Source organism: Musa acuminata, unplaced genomic scaffold, assembly GCF_036884655.1.
Source record: "Musa acuminata AAA Group cultivar baxijiao unplaced genomic scaffold, Cavendish_Baxijiao_AAA HiC_scaffold_1139, whole genome shotgun sequence".
Classification (NCBI taxonomy): domain Eukaryota; kingdom Viridiplantae; phylum Streptophyta; class Magnoliopsida; order Zingiberales; family Musaceae; genus Musa; species Musa acuminata.
In genome coordinates, this window is record NW_027021351.1 from 375284 (window position 1) to 390169 (window position 14886).

Consider the following 14886-nt stretch of genomic DNA (forward strand, 5'->3'; position numbering starts at 1 on the left):
AGAAATTTATATGCAGATAAGCAAGAGTTCAAGGGCTAAATTGCAAACAATTTAGGGCCCCACACCTGGTGTGGGCCTATACACCGCACGATGATGTCAGGATATTGTTTCTGACATCATTATCAGGATTCTGATAGATGCAACGAGGATGTTCCTGTTTGTGACCGAACAGGTACATTCCACCCTTTACCGCAACCTCCTACCTCGCTGAGTCGTCGCCAACCCACCGAACGAGTCGAAGCATTCCACCGCCTCTCTCTCTTCCTTCGATCGAAAAGACTGGGATGCAGAAGCCAGCGGGGGAGCCGGAGTACCTGTCGGGGTTCGGCAACCACTTCTCGTCTGAGGCAGTCAAGGGGGCGCTGCCGCGCGATCAGAACAGCCCCCTCGGCTGCCCCTGCGGCCTCTACGCCGAGCAGATATCCGGCACCTCCTTCACAACTCCCCGCAAGCTCAACCAGCGCAGGTCCTCCTCCTCCTCCTCCTCTTTCTTACACCATGTTCATCATCACCATCATTAGGAATGCTTATCTAATCTTGAGTTCGTCGTAAGATTCGGCCTTTGGTTTCTTTGGTTCGGCGATTCTCTTTCAAGCAAATCGGCAAATAACTCGCATGCAAGAGTTTTTTTTTATTTTCTAGCGTTCGAATTTGTTCTTTAACTTTTACCGGGGACAGCCGGTGAATTTGGAATCGGTGAAAGTGCTCGTTTCTCAAAGTAGTGTTAAAGAACTCTTTCTGAGTGACGTGGTGGTGCTTCTTTTTCTCTATTCTAGTATGATGTGTCGATATAGAATGAATTCTCTTGGTCTTTTCTTGTTATCATTGAATTAGTCCTTTTCTAATGTGATTCTTAGTAAGGTGCTACCGAACTTGAGCTAATTGCTTTCCTTAAATTTGTTGATCCTCAGCTGGTTGTATCGCATAAAGCCTTCCGTCACTCATAAGCCATTCCACCCTCGTGTTCCTCGCCATGAACGGCTTGTCAGTGAGTTTAATGAGTCAACCAGCTCTGCGACACCAACTCAGCTGCGCTGGAAGCCTGTAGACATCCCTGAATCTCCAACAGACTTCATCGATGGGCTCTATACCATATGTGGGGCGGGAAGTTCTTTCATTCGGCATGGATATGCAATTCACATGTAATTATACCTATCCTTGATCTTCTTTTTGAATTGATTTGATGTCTTGATACCACTATTGTGACTAGTTGAATCTTGTGAGGACTTATTTCGTTCTAGATCCATTCATCTTGTGACGCTAGGATCACATTGGTAATAGTTGTTACTACCCAACCTAATATCTCTGTTGACCTAATAACTTCAATTTATTGGGCCCTATACAAATGTAGTCCAAAATGTTCAGAGCTAATTTAATAGTAGAGGAATCGTATAGTCCTATATACCAAGGTATGTAATACCGTACCATACTGGTATTTTGAGGTTGGCTCGGTACGGTATGGTACCGGCGTACCGAGTGGTACACCAGGACATACCGAACGGTAAACTTGAGCGTACTGTAGCACTATATAGAACTGTAGCACTGTAGCAGTATAGCACTGTAGCACTGTACCGAGCGGCGATCCACGTACCGGTATGCCGTCGGACCAGTATGTACCGCCCATACCGAACGGTACCATTCGGTATTGCATACCATGCTATATACCAACCCACCAGACCATCCACTCATGATGTTGGACTAATTGAACCATCACAAAGGAACTTGAATATTTATGCTTAAAGAGGTTTTGATTGTTTGTTGCAAGTTGTAACTACAGTGAATGGTATCAAAACTGACTTTCAACGCCTGCTGTGTCTATGTCAGACATCAACACTTACTGTAGACTTCCCAACATATTGCACATGGTTTGAAATATTATGTAAATGTATCATGACACTTGGATCAGTTATGGCATGTCTGCTATTGGAAAATTGTATGTAGTTTGGACTTCTGACTTGCCTAATATTGTTAAATATAATTTTTTTTGTCTTTGCAGTACTTTAGTGAGTGTTTACTACTTGTATGGATGACTGTTCTGCTTCTTAAGAGTTTCTTATATGATGCCCATAGAATATATATATATATATATATATTGTCATGTCCATGCTGTGATGAGTCCCACTTTTGCTAGAATTTTTTTATGGGGTGCATATCCATTTCCTGTCAAGTCTGCATTGTATATCTATGTTTGTGGTTCACAGAATGAGTGTCAATTGATTTCAGATGCTTAATGAATCTAAGTCAAAGTAACAACAGCAATAAGCCATAATTTCTCTGCTGTCATGAAAGACGATTTTCAGTTTTGGTTACAATAACAACAATAACAACAACAAAGCTGTGAGTCACGACTACTTGGGATTAACTACATGGATCTTTTGTCACTCTTGACATTTATAAAAAGTCAAATATTTAGTTAACCTTAGAGTACTTAAATCTTTATTTATAATTTCTATTAAAATCTTTTTAGGTCTTTCTCTACCTCTTCTTGTATCATTAATAATAGTAATTTCACTTCTTTTGACTACCGTATCCAGAGGTCTTCTAAGCATATGTCTATATCATCTCGGACGATTTTCTCTCATTTTATCCTCTATCGAAGCGATATCTAGTTGTTCACAAAGAATAGTATTTTTTTCCTATCTTTCCTAGTAACTTCACGCATCCATCTCAACAATTTTCAGTTTATGTTGAATGTGAAAAATTAGCATTGACAAACTTTTGTTATATCATAATATCTGTAATTTATTTTTCTTGTTCAACAATTTAAGAATGCACTTTTACTGAACTTATCAATTAGTCAGGGTGGGCCACTTTTATTTAACTAGTTATGGCATATGTGCATTGGCATTTGAGCTATGTTGTTGAGTTGCACAAGTGGTATTCTGATGACAGTAGCCTATTCAACCAAACATGGCCTATTTCTAAATGTAGGTTTCCATATTTGGGAAAACTGGATGCATTGTACATGCATAGTTGGAAAATTGGAAAAAAGATTAACAAGTCATGTTGAAAAGCCTAGTCCAAGTTAACAGTATGAGCAGTAACAATTTGGATTATTTCCCCTGCATTTGAACGTGCTGGGAAACTTGGATATAATGGAAGTAAAATTTTGGCTTTGTTATTATGGGTATATGTGTCTAATTTTGGTTCACATATTTAATTTGTTAACAGTTATGTGATGGATGACTTTGTTATGTTGCATGTACCATATTGAAGATGTCTTGGGAAGCCCAACCCAACCAACCATATTGAGTGGAGGAAATTCATTATCTGAATAGCAAATTTGAAATTTTAATATGCAGTTTTGTGGGAAAAATCAAGAGCAGAATGTTTAATTAAGGGTTCTCAGAAGCCTTTAAGCACATATACATGGTCAAGCAAATATATGATTATGGAGACTTCAAGCTTATACTGTGGCTCAATCTGCACTTCTAAACATAGATAACTATGATCAGTACTTAATTACATTTCTGTTGGTTGTCAAAGTCAAACTAATTGTCTTCGGTTGCCCATCCAACCAAGAACAGTAAATGAAGGAACTTTAGCTCATGAAAATCAAAACTTGATTTAAAATATACAAGGATCATTTTCAGAGAAGAATCCTAGTCAAAGTAGGTTTGTCAAGAGAATGGATGATATCGGGGAGAGTAAAAATGCAGAATGGATTTCGAAAGAACACCGATAGAACAGTTGTTCAGATAGAAAATGTCACAGAAGACAAGGAACGAACTGATACCGGAAGCACTAACGAAGCAACTTTGATAAAAACGAAAAGTAGCTCACCACCAAGTTTAAAATCACAATAGGATACAGAAAGTTCACCACCCAACGGAAATTAAACGAGGATACAGAACTAGAAAATAAAAGACTCACCACTCAAGGATGCATCCAAGAGATACAGAGTTTAAGGGGGTTCTCTAAGAGAGCTTCTGCCCAGATATCATTAGTTTCTAAAGTCCTTTCTAAGTCCTAAACCCCAAAATAAATACTAGTGCATGAAACAACCCTTCATGCATAGGGAATTTTGAAATTAAGTACTTTACAACTGCCAACCAACTCCATTAATGTATTCCTTAGCTATGAAGAAAAGCACCATAATACAACTTTACAACTGCCAACCAACTCCATTAATGTATTTCGTTGTGCAGGGAATATGCTGATGAGCTGTCTTATCTGAGTAGGTTGAGTTGAAGATTATGTGACAATATTATTGGCTGAAAAAAATATCATATTATCAGCATGGTCTATATGAACAGATTGTAGCAAATTAGACACTCCCGTGTCAATCTCCCCTGGTTGAAAAAGACTTGTCCTCAAGTCCTTGTTTGTTTCGTCATCATGATTATAAAAAGGACTTAAATCAGTCACATTAAATGTTGGGGATACTCCGTAATCCTTAGGTAGCTCAATCTCATAAGCATTTTTGCCAATTCTCTTAAGCACCTTGAATGGACCATCAGCCTTTGGTTTCAGTTTTCCAAATTTGCCCGACGGAAACCTCTCCTTCCTTAGATGAATCCAGACCAAATCACCTGTATTAAACTCCACATGTTTTCTGTGTTTGTTAGCAGCTTGCATGTACCTCTCATTTTGTTTCTCAATGGTTGCTTTCACACCCTTATGCAACTTCTTTATCCGCTTAGCTCTTTCATCAGCATCTCCACTAAATTGCTTTGTTGTAGAATGAGGGATTAAGTCCAAAGGACCAGCAGGATTAGCACCATAAACTACCTCAAAAGGACTCTTACCAATACTATGATGCATAGAACGATTGTAGGCAAACTCAATTTGTGGAAGAATGACATCCCACTACTTAATATTATTGCAAACATAGCTTATAAGCAAATTTTCCAAGCTTCTGTTTGTTACCTCAGTTTGCCCATCGGTTTGTGGATGATGCGAGCTACTGAAATTCAAAGAAGTACCCAGCTTCCTCCAAAGAGTTCTCCAAAAATGACTAACAAACTTTGAATCTCGATCAGACACCATAGTTCTTGGAATACCATGCAATTTAACAATCTCCTTAAAATATAAATCAGCAATATGAGATGCATCATTCGATTTATTGCATGGAACAAAGTGAGACATTTTTGAAAATCTATCAACAACAACCATGATAGAATCCTTGTTCCTTTGAGTTCTTGGCAGTCCCAAAACGAAATCACGACTCACATCCTCTCATGGAGCATTTGGCACTGATAATGGAGTGTACAAACCAGAATTTTGACTTCTTGTTTTTGCCAAATGACACAATCGGCATTGCTTCACATGTCTATCCACATCTCTGAACATTTTAAGCCAGTAGAAATTTGATTGAACAAGAGCTAGAGTCTTGTCCCTACCGAAATGTCCTCCTAAAACACCACTATGAACTTCAGCTAGAATTACTTGTCTCAAAGAACAAGATGGAACACACAAAGCATTAGCTCGAAAAAGAAAATCATCAAAGATAAAAAATTATTGAAAGGAACCTGATTTACAATTCTGCCATATCGAGCCGAAATCCACATCATTCTCATATAGATCTTTGAATGTTTCAAATCCAACCACTTTGACTTCCATTGCTGATAATAAAGAATGCTTTCTGCTTAATGAGTCAGCAACTACATTTTGAACACCAGATTTGTGCTTGATTGTAAAGTAAGATTGTAAAAACTCCACCCAAGCTGTATGCCTCTTGTTTAGCTTGTGCCGGTGATTAATGAACTTTAATACCTCATGATCAGAATATAGAACAAATGGCTTGGCAAGAAGATATTGACTCCAATGAGACAAAGCTCGATAAATCACATAAAACTCCTTATCATAAGTAGAGTATTTCTTTCTCGTATCATTCAGCTTTTCACTAAAAAATGCAATGAGCTTTCCGTCTTGGCTCAAAACAGCACCAATTCCCACATTAGATGCATCACATTCAACTTCAAACACATTATCAAAATTTGGTAGAACTAAGATAGGAGCTTCGGTCACCTTTCTTTTCAAAAGCTTAAAAGCATCATTAGCTTCACTTGTCCATTTGAATTTATCACATTTCAGACATTCGGTGATTAGAGCAACAATAGAGCTGAAACCCTTGATAAATCTTCTGTAAAACGAAGTGAAGTCATGGAAACTCCTCATATCATGCAATGAAGCAGGTGTTGGCCAACTGAGAATAGCCTCTACCTTATTTTGATCCATCATGATTCCATTTTTTGAAACAACATACTCCAGAAACACCACACTAGAAGTAAAGAAATCACACTTCTTTAGATTAGCATAAAGTTTTTGATGTCTCAAAATAAGAAAGATCTCTTTCAGATGATTCATATGCTCCTCTTCGCTCTTGTTGTACACCAATATATCGTCAAAATAAACTGCAACAAATATTCCAATGCATGGCGTAAGTATGTGATTCATAAATCTCATGAAGGTGCTAGGAGCATTAGATAGCCCAAATGCCATAACCAACCATTCATATAAGTCTTCTCTAGTTTTAAATGTTGTTTTCCACTCATCTCTGGGCCTCATTCTTATTTGGAGATAGTTACTCCTCAAATCAATTTTTGAGAAAATATAGGCACCACACAATTGATCAAGTAAATCATCTAACCTTGGAATAGAAAAGCGATAGTCCACTGTGATTTTGTTGATGGTGCGACTGTCCACGAACATTCTCCAAGAGCCATCCTTCTTTGGCACCAATAAGGCTGGAACCGCACAAGGACTCATGCTCTCCCGAATTAACCCTTTTTTCACCAATTCATCAACTTGCCTTTGAAGTTCTTCATGCTCCTTGGGACTCATTCTATATGCTGCCTTATTAGGTAGAACAGCCCCCGGAATAAGATCAATGTGATGCTGGATATCTCTCAAGGGTGGTAGGCCATGTGGAATCTCTTCTGGTATAACATCTTCAAACTCTTCCAGGATTTGTTTCATGATTGCTGGTATCTCCTTGTGTTGTTCATTTTCCTCTACTACTACTAGAGCCATAACATTACCTCCCTTGTCTAATTCATCTTTGCATTCACCATAGGACATAAAAGCGCTAACTTTCTTCTTTGGTGCACTGATTTCGGATGGTTGTAATGGAGCTAAAATAATCTTCTTTCCATTCACCTTAAAAGAATAAGTATGTTTGTAGCTGTCATACAACACCCTTCTATCATAATGCCAAGGTCTTCCCAACAGCAAATGATAAGCATCCATAGGAGCAACATCACACCATACTTTATCTTTATAATACTTGCCAATAGAAAATAAAACTAAACATCTTTTAGTTACATTGATGTCATTTCCTTTTTGCAGCCAACATAACTGGTATGGATGTGGATGAGGGATGGTATACAACTTTAGCTTCTGCACCATCTCCAAAGATACCACATTCTCAAAGCTGCCACTGTCGATGATCACCAAGCACACTTTGCCAAGAGAAGTGTATTTAGTGTGAAACACATTTTTTCTCACCCAACTTTCATCGTCGGCCACATATGACACTTGTAAACTACGTTGCAATACAATAGACAAACTATGACCAGCATAAGTAATCTCTTCCTCATCATCATCGTATTTTGGTTCATCCCTAGCTTCATCTTCTACTCCATCACTATGATCTTCAACCAAAGTTACAATCCTCCTATTTGGACAATCTGAAGCACTATGCCCAAAACCATGACATTTGAAGCATTTTCGGCCACTTGGGGTAGAAGAATTAGGTGTTTTTTTGCTGCCAGCATATTCTTCACCCTTTTCTTGCACCTTCGATATCACCTTGCTTTGGACAGTAGGCTTGGAACTTCCTCCTTTTGTATATCCTTCTTTTGAGCTGTACCGAAAACTCTTTTCAAACTTCTGTTGCTTTTCAACTTTTAATGCCAGCTTGCTCACATCATTTAAAGACCAATATGGCTGTAGCTGAACAACTTTAGCAATCTCATACTACATACCTCCTAAGTATCTTGCAATTGTTTGCTCTTCCGGTTCCACAAGCTCTCCTTTTAACATCAAATTATCGAATTCTGCAATGTACTCCTCCACACTAAGATCTTTTTGCTTGAAATCATGTATTTTGAGAAAGATCTCTTGCCTATAATTATGAGGTAAATATTTTCTCTTCAGCTCCCTTTTCATTTTCTCCCATGTAACGATCTTACTCTTCCCCTCACGTTCTCTTTGTTTCTTCATATTTTCCCACCAAAAAGATGTATTCCGCCTGAGTTTGAGTGCCACAAGTTTGACCTTCTTTTGTTCTGGTGGTTCATGAAAATCGAAAATTCTTTCTACTGTATTAAGCCAATTGATAAAGTCATCAACATTTATTTTACCTTCAAATTCTGGAATATCTAATCTGGGGTTATATTTATTCTACCACTCGTCTTGGACTCCATTTCTTCTCCGACATCTTCTCGACTCCCTTGGAAGAGGAGGTGTATCATCATCAGAAGTAAACTCTCGAATGTCATTTTCATGCTGGTTTTGTCTACTTTGAAGTTCGTCGATTATTTCATTTTTTTCTTGTAGGCTACGTAGCAATTTTCGTAGCTGCAGCCTCAACGACTTAGCGACAACTTCATGGTCGCTACCTTCACCAACTATATCTTTTCCATTTCGCCTTGCCATGATCTCTAGTCTTTAGCTCTGATACCAAACTGATATCGGGGAGAGTAAAAATGCAGAATAGATTTCGAAAGAACACCGATAGAACAGTTGTTCAGATAGAAAATGTCACAGAAGACAAGGAACGAACTGATACCGGAAGCACTAACGAAGCAACTTTGATAAAAACGAAAAGTAGCTCACCACCAAGTTTAAAATCACAATAGGATACAGAAAGTTCACCACCCAACGGAAATTAAACGAGGATACAAAACTAGAAAATAAAAGACTCACCACTCAAGGACGCATCCAAGAGATACAGAGTTTAAGGGGCTTCTCTAAGAGAGCTTCTGCCCATATATCATTAGTTTCTAAAGTCCTTTTCTAAGCCCTAAACCCCAAAATAAATACTAGTGCATGAAACAACCCTTCATGCATAGGGAATTTCGAAATTAAGTGCTTTACAACTGTCAACCAACTCTATTAATGTATTCCTTAGCCATGAAGAAAAGCACCATGATACAGTTTTACAGCTGCCAACCAACTTCATTAATGTATTTCTTTGTGCAGGGAATATGCTGATGAGCTGTCTTATCTGAGTAGGCTGAGTTGAAGATTATGTGGCAATATTATTGGCTGAAAAAAATATCATATTATCAGCATGGTCCATATGAACAGATTGTAGCAAATTAGACACTCCCGTGTCAATGGAACTGAGCACCTTTCTTAAATTGGTTCCATTGAAAGGAGAGAAGGGAGTCAAGGAGCTGCCTTTTGTTCTTGGGCTGAGCCTTTTGGTCAGATTTAATTTGCTCAAGCACTGGATGGTCTTTGAATACTGTGGGATTAGCATTTTTTGTCATAATATAGGGAAATCTCACCATTTCATTAGAAATGTAGTTGAAAAATTAAAATGTCATGCAAAATAAGAAATATGTTCTCGTTATACCAGATAATAGTTAGGTTGTACTTACTTTTTCTTCAAAAAGCTTCTGTTCCACTTAATATTGGTTTATAACTGTCCTAGCAGTAATTGCATAGTTACCAGTATTTTAAAGGCCAAAGGAAACATGTATATATTATTTTTGCCATGTAGTTTATTCTTTTTGATATTTATGTCACTATTATGTGCATGTAGGTATGCTGCTAACAAATCCATGAGTGGTTGTGCCTTCTGCAATGCTGACGGTGATTTTTTGGTAGTTCCCCAGAAGGGAAGTAAGTATTCTCTATTCACTGAACAACTAGATTACTTTTACATGGTTGCATCATTCTGTTTGAGAAAATATAGAAATTTCTGTTACATATCTCTATCATTACCAAGTATAAGGCAGTTATGTTGAAAGAACTTACTGTGACATAATAGAAACAGTTAACAGTCATGTTGACTCATTTGTATCAAATGTTGTGCTATCTCATTTGATATAATCTACTAGTTGAAAAAAAAACTTACTGTTACATAATAGAAACAGTTAACAGTCATGTTAAGTTCTCTTTTTTCTGTTCAGATGCATAACTTCCTATAATGTATTATTTTCTACCATGTGATCCTTCTTCCTGTAATGACAGTTGCAAAGTATTTTATACTATCTTGTCTGAACTATAATTCTATTATGTTGGCATTTAATCATTATATAATTACTTTCCAACTTTTCTTAGAATAAGCATTACAAGAAACTTTGTTTCTTAGAGTGGTGGAAAATCATTTTTCCAGGTAACTTATTAAAGTCAACAATCTTTACCTACTTCTCATGTTGAATGCTAGCAGTGATAACAATGGCAACTCATGATGTCCCACTCGGGATGATATCACTTGTAAAACCAAGAGCAATTAAATCCCTTCCTATTATTCCTGGCAAAGTCATCTTCTATCTTTCTTCACCAAATCACCTCACTTAATTGTGCCATCTATAGGCCATGTGTGAACAGGTCTATGTAATTAATTTCCTTCATCTTATGTCAGACCTACATCTAAGTTCATGAATAGGAACATTTCTAATTCTATATTTTTTTTAATAATCACTCTAATGCTCAACATTTCAACCCATAAAATATGACTAGCCTAATAACTATCCTTTTTTTTAATTTAATGGACTTGATGATCACGGAAAACCATATATATATATATATATATATATATATGTATATGTATATATATATATATATATGTACATATATACATATACATATATACATATATATATATATATATACATATACATATACAAATACATACATATACATATACATATATACATATATATATATATATACATATATATATATATATATATATATATATATATATGTATGTATGTATACATACATACACACACATATATATTACTTTTAGGAACTTTTTTCAAATAATGCCATCAATAATTAATACTTATCATGGAAGTGTATCCTAAATATGGCTAGTTGTTCATCAATACGAAAGTAAAAGATAAGGATTTAAATTGATCTTTATAGGAAATTGGATAGACACTTTTATAGTCCTAACCCTAGTGAGATTCTGGTATACTTATTTTCTATCACATGATATAAATAGATGCCATTTTATTTTTAAAATGCAATGAAATAAATCTCTAGAAACTTTATCATAGGCTCCTTGAGATCTAAGAAAACAATGATTGTGCTTTTCATCTGCTTTCAATTATTTTTTGTTTAATAAATTAGATAACTACTATGGTTGATATTGTAGGAAGAAAACCAAAATAATTTTCTATAATAGATGTTTGATGTCTTAATCTTTGTTCAATCATCATCTTGAAAAGTTTCATAAGGGTGTATCATTATTTTAGTTTCTTTATAACTTGGGCAACATTGAATATTTTTCTTAATCTTGTTTATTGGTATCAGAAGATTTCTCTTCTATCCGTTGGACCTTTGTGTAGTTCTCAAAATTTTATAAAGCAAACTAATTTACCAAATCATCTCCTCTTTCTGTAGACTCAAGACCTTATTAGGGATAAATATTATTTGTTGATGTTTCTATCAAACATTGAAACATTGGAGTTAGTATTTCAATTTATTTTCTAATGCTTGAGACCAATAATTCAAATTTATGTTAGCTATCATCGAACTATATCTATATCCAGAATGCAAAAATATCCTCTTTGTTAGACATAGTTATTTCTTATTAGCATTCTTCATAATGTGCATACCAAATTTAACTCCATTTACTGGAAATGATGAGAAATTATCATAGACAAAGACTCTTGCCAATAAATTACACCTGCAGGAGTATTTAGGGATTTAAGTGTTGATTTGGTATCATAATATGTGGTTTTGCATGGCACTGATCAGTACTAGTTCAGAAATGCCTGTGCATCTCTTATGATCAACTGTGGCACATCAAGAGTATGCCAGATAATATCACTGATTCTTCAAACCATGGCTCCACTGTCAATGAAGCTGATATATTTTATGCATTTTTCCTTCGTATGTTTATTTTGAACTTTATTTTTCTTTCTTCACCTTTCACTATGAATATGAATCCACTTGCAGCTGTACCTGTTTTCTATTTATTATTTCAGTTGCCTAACAAAGTTATGTACAATTACTTATTTTGTTAGTTCAATAAGTGCTTGTATATTTGTTGTTTGTTTCATTCGTCTTAAAAGCCTTGCATGTCTTGTCAAATCCAGGGTTGTCAATCACAACCGAATGTGGAAAATTGGTAGTTTCTCCAGGTGAAATTGTCATCCTACCTCAAGGGTTTCGCTTTTCCATAGACTTGCCTGATGGTCCATCACGAGGCTATGTTGCTGAAATTTTTGGTGAACATTTTCAACTTCCTGATCTCGGCCCAATCGGTATTGGCTTCAGTATTTTGGCATACATGGGACATTCCAGTCAAATTCTACCTTTACTCAACAATTGATAAATGGATGTTGCATAGGTGCAAATGGTCTAGCTGCAGCAAGGGATTTCCTTGTTCCAACTGCTTGGTTTGAACAAGCTCCCCACCCGGGATATACCATAGTGCAAAAGTTTGGTGGAGAGCTGTTCACTGCAAAACAAGATTTTTCTCCATTTAATGTGGTCGCTTGGCACGGAAATTACGTACCATTTAAGGTACTTATTAGTAGTTTAATATATGGCTGGCAATTTCAAGTTAAGGCAGTTGGTTGCTTTGTGTCGATGATGAAAGGAGAAATACTTCAAAGTATTGAACAATAACTGACAACAGAAATGATAAGGTTATTGTGTTTTGGCTCTGGTGATAATGTTCCTTGATAAGCCAAAGTATCATAATCAAGATTTAAAACTTGGACCCAGTAATTACCATCAATGGATCATAGAAACACTAAGATTGCACAATAGAGCAAAGTGATGGAGGACAAATGTGGGGAGGATTTTATCTGCAACTTGAGTTCTTTATCAAGGAACTTGCTTTGGCATGAAAGGACCTAGCTTGCTAGCCTAGGGAAAAGCAGAAAAGGGTGAGGAAAACATGGTGGAGGTCATTTGACAAAATTGACCAAAATAATTTATAAAGCAACCTGCATAACCCATGAAAACCTGGCATCACTTGCAAATAGAAAGTTAAACACTTCTTTTGATATTTCTTGCACAGAATGATTTCTTGAGTTCCAGTTCTCAATGCCACACACCTGCAGTAAAGGTTTTTTCTGATAAAATTTCAGTAACATACGGCTTTTTATTTTTTATTTTTTTTCAGTATGATTTGAGTAAGTTCTGCCCATTCAATACTGTTTTGATTGATCATGGTGACCCTTCAATAAATACAGGTATTTGTCTCAAGTCTATTTTCTTATGCTATATTCTATTTCCTGTATATTATCAAAGTTTACAGTCAGTGTACATTTGTTTAGGTGACCTCTTCCTTTTCCTGTGTATTGCAGTATTAACAGCCCCATCCGATAAGCCTGGTGTTGCATTACTTGATTTTGTAATATTCCCACCACGGTGGTTGGTTGCTGAGCATACTTTTCGTCCCCCATACTATCACCGGAATTGTATGAGTGAATTCATGGGTTTAATTTACGGCATATACGAGGTATCGAGTTATGATATTTCTAATGATTACCATTTCTATAATGGAATCACAAGAAGATAACTGATCATAATCATTACAGGCTAAAGCTGATGGATTTCTTCCTGGGGGTGCCAGCCTCCACAGCTGCATGACACCACATGGACCCGATACCAAGACGTACGAGGTACTTTCTTTCATGCAAGTAACTATCAGTCCTCAAGTTGCTCAAAGTTGTTGCGATGACGGTATATTATGTTTTCATCTTATTATTCTAGGCAACAATTGCTGTTGGTGAGAACAGTGAGCCAGTTCGACTGAAGGGCACCATGGCTTTCATGTTTGAGTCGTACCTTATACCTCGTGTCTGCCCGTGGGCTCTCGACTGCCCGTATCTGGATGCCAACTACTACCAATGTTGGATCGGATTGAGGTCACACTTCTCATCCAATAACAGAAGTGAAAATGGAAGTCCTGATGTTCCTGGCACTACCCAAGTTCTTTCAGAAGATAAAGGGGATGCGTGAGAGTGTAAGCTTTGGTTGATCTGCTTCTGTTGAGTTATTGCCTTGTGCATGTCCCAGCTATGTAATGACAGGAGGAATAAGGATATGCATAGAAGGCAATGGTACAATAAGATGATAGATATGTTGTTTGTATACTTTTACTAGCAAAACAAATGATGAAAATTAAAATGTGATCATAAATTTGATTCAACATCAAGATCACAGGGTTCCATTCTTGTTTTTAACCAAGTCTTGTTTACTTTTCTTTGATCTCTTTGTGTCCCATTTAATCTTTATTTGCTCTATTATATCAATCCGATGCAATGTTCATATGCAAGTTAATATTCCCTAATGGGATAAAACATTATTATATTTCGTGGCAAATTTGATCATCAATCCATTATGAAGTTGACTCAATTTAATCTAATCCATTCATCCAAACCTTGTTCAAGATCTGTTTAGTCAAATCTTAAGTCGGGTTCTTCATGGAAGATCCTTATAGAAATTTTCGTAGATCCTTATAGAAATTTTCGACTACGAGTTGACTTATGTTCCTGACTTTTCTAATACTTAAGTTAGTACGTATCCAACAACAAAGGAGTTAAAAGATTTAAAGAGGCCCATTAAGACTTTTAAAGAATTCAAGAATTATTTTTCGTACTTACAAAGGTATCTATCTATTCATAGCTTGAAGATTAAAAGTCTATTTAATATCATTAACACAGACGTATTACTTGAAATTTGTTTGATATCAGCAACACACTAATCCCAAAGCACATCGAACCTTAAAAAACACAGTGC

The 14886-nt window shown here is 36.3% G+C and overlaps 1 protein-coding gene across 1 annotated transcript; it reads left to right on the plus strand.

The window, feature by feature from the left end:
- The first annotated feature begins 63 nt into the window (after positions 1–63).
- On the plus strand, positions 64–14330 carry LOC135671491 (homogentisate 1,2-dioxygenase-like). Its single transcript, XM_065179653.1, has 9 exons — positions 64–466; positions 912–1142; positions 9716–9795; positions 12228–12395; positions 12482–12657; positions 13265–13334; positions 13449–13603; positions 13683–13766; positions 13858–14330. The coding sequence occupies exons 1-9, from the start codon at positions 285–287 to the stop codon at positions 14104–14106; spliced, it is 1395 nt and encodes a 464-aa protein (XP_065035725.1). The 5' UTR covers positions 64–284; the 3' UTR covers positions 14107–14330.
- The last annotated feature ends 556 nt before the right edge of the window (positions 14331–14886 follow it).

Excerpts from the sequence above, each read along its gene's own strand:
- LOC135671491 (XM_065179653.1), top strand. The coding sequence starts at position 285 with ATGCAGAAGCCAGCGGGGGAGCCGGAGTACCTGTCGGGGTTCGGCAAC. Across the intron at positions 1,143-9,715 it reads CATGGATATGCAATTCACAT|GTATGCTGCTAACAAATCCA; the intron begins GTAATTATACCT and ends ATGTGCATGTAG. Across the intron at positions 13,335-13,448 it reads TGACCCTTCAATAAATACAG|TATTAACAGCCCCATCCGAT; the intron begins GTATTTGTCTCA and ends TGTGTATTGCAG.